The following is a 5,000-nucleotide window of genomic DNA, read 5'->3' as shown; positions in this document are numbered from 1 at the left end:
CACTTCCTCTGCAGAATCAACCCTGTGAAACAAAGAAGAGAAAATGATGGGTGCATTGCAATCCACTACTCAAGACTTACAGTAATTTATCGGCACTGTCACGAATTTGATTTAACATTCGGCAACAGGAGGTTGACTGCACTTACTCCACACGCACACAGTCTGCCCATGAACGCACGCCCCGGATGATGTCCAGGACTTTGACGTCATCAGTGTAGCACGACTTCTTATTCACTCTGAAAGATTTTTATTTTTTAAATATAAATAAAGTAATAACCAACCAAAGACTCAAGTACTTGGCCTGCCTAATACCACCTATTTACAAATTCCTTGAATTTGGAGGGAGGGAGAGAGAGGGAGAGAGGGAGATATATATATATATATATATATATATATATATATATATATATATATATATATATATATATATACAGAGAGAGAGAGAGAGAGAGAGAGAGAGAGAGAGAGAGAGAGAGAGAGAGAGAGAGAGAGAGAGAGAGAGAGAGAGAGAGAGAGAGAGAGAGAGAGAGAGAGAGAGAGAAACTCTATTAATATTGTAATCATCATTGACCCAATGCTGCCAGGTAATCACACTGTCTACTATTGTTTCCTTTGGTGAATTTTGTTTACACAGAGTTGGCTCCACAAATGCTCAGCCACCAAGGAGCCAATTGGTAAGCCTCTGTGACCTTACCTGTTTTCCCCTTTATTTGTGTTTATGACAGAAACAAATCTAATACAATTATCATTGAAGCTATTAATATTACCAATATAATGATTACCATAATGTTATTAACAGTACCATTAATAATAAAAATTAAAAAGAATCTTCCTGAAAATCAAGGAAAAGGGTAAATGGATGAGATAGGTAAGACTAGCAACTGACTCCTTGGTGGTTAAGCACTTGTGGAGCCATCTATTTGTAAAGAAAATCAATAAACAAACATACACAGTGGTCTTGGCATGTATTCTTGCCATCCCAACATCATGGGTTAATGATATCATTAGTGCTATTATTATTATCTTTTTATTATCATCCTCATCATCATTATAACTATCATCATCATTATCATCATTTTCATGAAAATCATCATCATTCCTGTATTAGGAATCATTACTATTACTATTATTATTTCATCATGATCATCATTACCATATAACAATCAATATTATCACAATAATTTTTTTCATCATCATCACTAATGTATTATCATGATCATCATTACTGCTACCTTAATAACAACAATAGCAGCAATCCTAATACAGCGGCAAAATAAAGAATAAAATCAAAACAACAAAATACAGACCTGAATTTGCTTGGATCCAGCAGTCTTTTTTCCTTAACGCAGTCATAGACATACTGGGCGCTGAACACATCACTGGTCACGGAGAAGCTTTTCTCTCCTATGGGCAATAGGCGTAATGTGTGTGGCCCTCCCACCTTAGACGTCAACTCTCCTCCATGATCCTGCCAATGGAGGAAGAAAATATAATCAGATTCCTTCAATGTAAAGAACATAATCTGATTCCTGGAAGCTGTGTAAAGGGAGTAAATACAATGAGAATAGGAAGTATAATATAATGAATATAATAGAATATAATGAAATTTATTCAATGTAATGTAATACCCAAAATATATTACTGTGAAATTTCACTTTCTGACATTTCCACACCTAACTTGAAATTAAGAGTTAGTTACCTAATACTATGAACAAACCAATGTTTGGTGATCACATTTCAGTACTCAAGCAAAGATAACAAATATCCATTACACTGCACATTCTACCAATAAAGAGCTTGTGCTATTACTTAATTTGACATTAATTTGGTGAAGTTTATAAATGATGCTTATCGGTGATATTTAATAGAACACTATATTTTTCTGATAGCTCTTATTCTGTTTCAAACAAAACTATCAGTTTCAGCCGCAAACAAAGTACATGCACAGAAGATGCAAGACACATTGCCAGCACACAAGCAAATCAGGAAATCTGCCGTTTTACATGAAAAAGCGAGAATCTGTGTAATGGCAATTAGCATTAACCCCCTACACCTACAAGTTTCATATTATATGATGATGTCAATAAGGAAACGTTTGCTACAGAGGAAAACAAAAATATATATATATGTTGAGCAAAAATGAGATACTTGTATTATCAATTCATATTCACAGGAGTTTTCCTCGAAAGCTCTTTCTTGAGAGCGATTGCAAGGCACAGGTAGGGTAGTTTTTTTCAGTGTGTTGCTATCGAGGATCATGATAAAAATGTCCACATGATTTTGAAGTCACTATAGTTTAAAGAATCATCAAGTTTGTACTTTGAATTTGTTGTTATTAAAAGCTTTCTCTTTTATTTGATTAATTTACTGCATGAGTTGGTAAAACACAGCAGGATACAGCTAAAACTTGGGATCACCGAGTGGACTCAGATTGTAAGCAGATTTTTCTGCAACCTTTTTCCTTTAATTATGGCATTACCTTTTATGTTTGCAGATTACTTATTGTACCAAAAACTGCATCTTCAATTCGCTCTTGTTTGTGTACCCATACTATATAGATTTATCCTGCTTTGTGAAAGAAGTGGTGTAAAAGAAAAGCCTCTTAGAATGTTAGGTTCTATTAGATGGGAAGGCCAGATTCTTCGAGTTGTGTTAGCTGTCATTTCCAATAAAAAACTACATTAACAGGTGCAGAATATAATATCTAGTACCCACGCCACCATGAGTTGTGTATTAACCCAATGGCGTCGGGTATAGAAAATTAAAAAAAACTCTACGCTCTGGCGAACAGCGGCAGCGCGCCGACTCTGAGCGCGTGAATTCGGTACATCAAGCCGAATCATTGCCTCGGGGCGTTTTGGCGCGGCGCCGCTGTGGACAGCCGCACGCCTCAAATCGGACGTATTGTTATGACGGCGATAGCCGTGACCCATCGCCATTTGGTTAAGGCCTGCACATCTCAAACAAAATGAAGCAGAAATTCTGACAGGCTACTTGATAAACCACATATCATAATAATAATGATGGCATTCGTTACCGAGAGCGACACACCCTCTGGAGACGACATCCCAAAATTCCAACCCCAACCTTTCCAACCTTATATTTCTTCCCTAGACATGGGGGGGGGAGGGGGGACGCCTTTAAACAGCACCGCCTAACAAACTACAGAAAACGCGACATTAAGAACTGGCTGTGTGAGGGTGTTGCGGGCCTTGGTAATTCCTCCCCCTCACCTCAATGATCCTCTGCAGCGCGGCCTTGGAGGGGCAGACGCGGATGGAAAATAGCATCGGCTGAAGCGACTCCATCACGAACAGCTCAGGCTCGTCGCCCTGTCCACTCCCCTCCATCATTTCCTCCGCTTTTTCACTCGCAGACGCTGTCATCTTCCTTCCCTTCGATCGCCTTGTGTGCTCTAAGTAACGCTTATTGCTTGTTATTCATCTTCAGCGAGTCTGTCTCGGTTTATTTGGCCGTTTGTCCCGTTTCTATGCTTGTGACGACGAGTCGAGTCCGAACACTGGACGCGACCAAAACATTTTGTTTACATCGCATTTCTGAGGGATACCGTCTTCCTTTTATTATTATGGTGTAGTTTTTTTTATTTTTTTTTTAGATTTTTATATTTGGTTGCATCAGTTTATCTCTTGAAATTATCTTTTTTTGTCTATCCAAGTCTTATTATAATTTTTGTGATGTTTCCCGGGCTTTTAAAATTCGTCAAATACTTACTTTTCTTGCCTTTTTAAAAAAATATGTTTATATATATATATATATATATATATATATATATATATATATATATATATATATATTTATTTATTTATTTATTTATTTATTTATTTATGCCTTAGGTACCTTTCCTTATTCTTCCAACAAATCTTCTCACATACAGAACCCAAATCGAAATTAATATTCAAACTTTATCTTTGTTAGAAATGCAACATTAGCGGGAATTTTCAACTAACGAAAAAATTACAAAGATGCCGAAGAAAAAATACAAAAAAAAAAGTGAAAGTTCGGACGCTGTCATGCAGGATTAAGACACCTTAAACAAATAATATATATGATTAAAAAAAAAATATATATATATATATATATAAAATGTAATGAAAAAGGGAAATATTTGGGACAAAGACGATAACACTGCACTACATAATGGCCAGCCGCCGTGCTGGTAAAGAGGCTCTGCGAAATAATAATATTAATAAAAATGATAATAAAAAAGTAAAAATAATAAGAATAACAATAGCAACATTATTAATGATAATAGTAATAACAATAATAATATTATCAATGATGATAATGATAACAATAATGATAATCATAATTATGATAATGATAATAATAACAATAATAATAGTAATGACAGTGATGATAAAATAGCATCAACAAAAACAACAATGATAATGATAATAATTATGACAATAATAATAATGGATAACTATGATAATAAATAAAATTTCTTAATGATGATATTAGTGTTACTACTAATAGAGAGAGTACTGCTACTACTACTAATGATAATAATAATGATTATAGTAACAATGATAAAGGTAAATGTAATAAGGATAATCATAGTAATACTATTAATATTGATAACAATAATAATAATAATAATAATGTTATTAATAATAATAATAATAATAATAATAATAATAATAATAATAATAATGATAATGATAATGATAATGATAATGATAATGATAATGATAATGATAATGATAATGATAATGATAATGATAATGATAATGATAATGATAATGATGATAATAATAATAATAATAATAATAATAATAATGAAATAATGATAATAATAATAATATAATGATAATAATGATAATAATAATAATATAATGATAATAATAATAAAATAATAACAACAGTGCTAATATAATTATAAATAATAATAATAATAATAATAGTAATAATAATAATATGGTAATAGTGTTAATTATAATAATAATAATAATAATGATAGTAATAGAAATAATAATTGT

At 32.8% G+C, this 5,000-nt stretch overlaps 1 protein-coding gene across 1 annotated transcript in view; it reads right to left on the bottom strand.

The window, feature by feature from the left end:
* LOC125033977 overlaps nt 1-3,535 on the bottom strand; it is a 22,576-nt gene extending 19,041 nt beyond the window's left edge. Inside the window, exons 1-4 of the mRNA XM_047625581.1 lie at nt 3,234-3,535; nt 1,308-1,468; nt 147-236; nt 1-22 (exon numbers count right to left, since the gene is read on the bottom strand). The exon at nt 1-22 is cut by the window's left edge and continues 65 nt beyond it. Of these exons, the coding sequence (XP_047481537.1) occupies nt 1-22; nt 147-236; nt 1,308-1,468; nt 3,234-3,386 (426 nt within the window). The 5' untranslated portion in view covers nt 3,387-3,535. The remainder of the gene's footprint in view (nt 23-146; nt 237-1,307; nt 1,469-3,233) is intronic.
* Between the last annotated feature and the right edge of the window lie 1,465 nt (nt 3,536-5,000).

The sequence above is a fragment of the Penaeus chinensis genome, chromosome 17, assembly GCF_019202785.1.
Source record: "Penaeus chinensis breed Huanghai No. 1 chromosome 17, ASM1920278v2, whole genome shotgun sequence".
Classification (NCBI taxonomy): Eukaryota; Metazoa; Arthropoda; class Malacostraca; order Decapoda; family Penaeidae; genus Penaeus; species Penaeus chinensis.
Note: the sequence above shows the minus strand (reverse complement) of the source record. Positions and strands in the feature narration are given on the sequence as shown.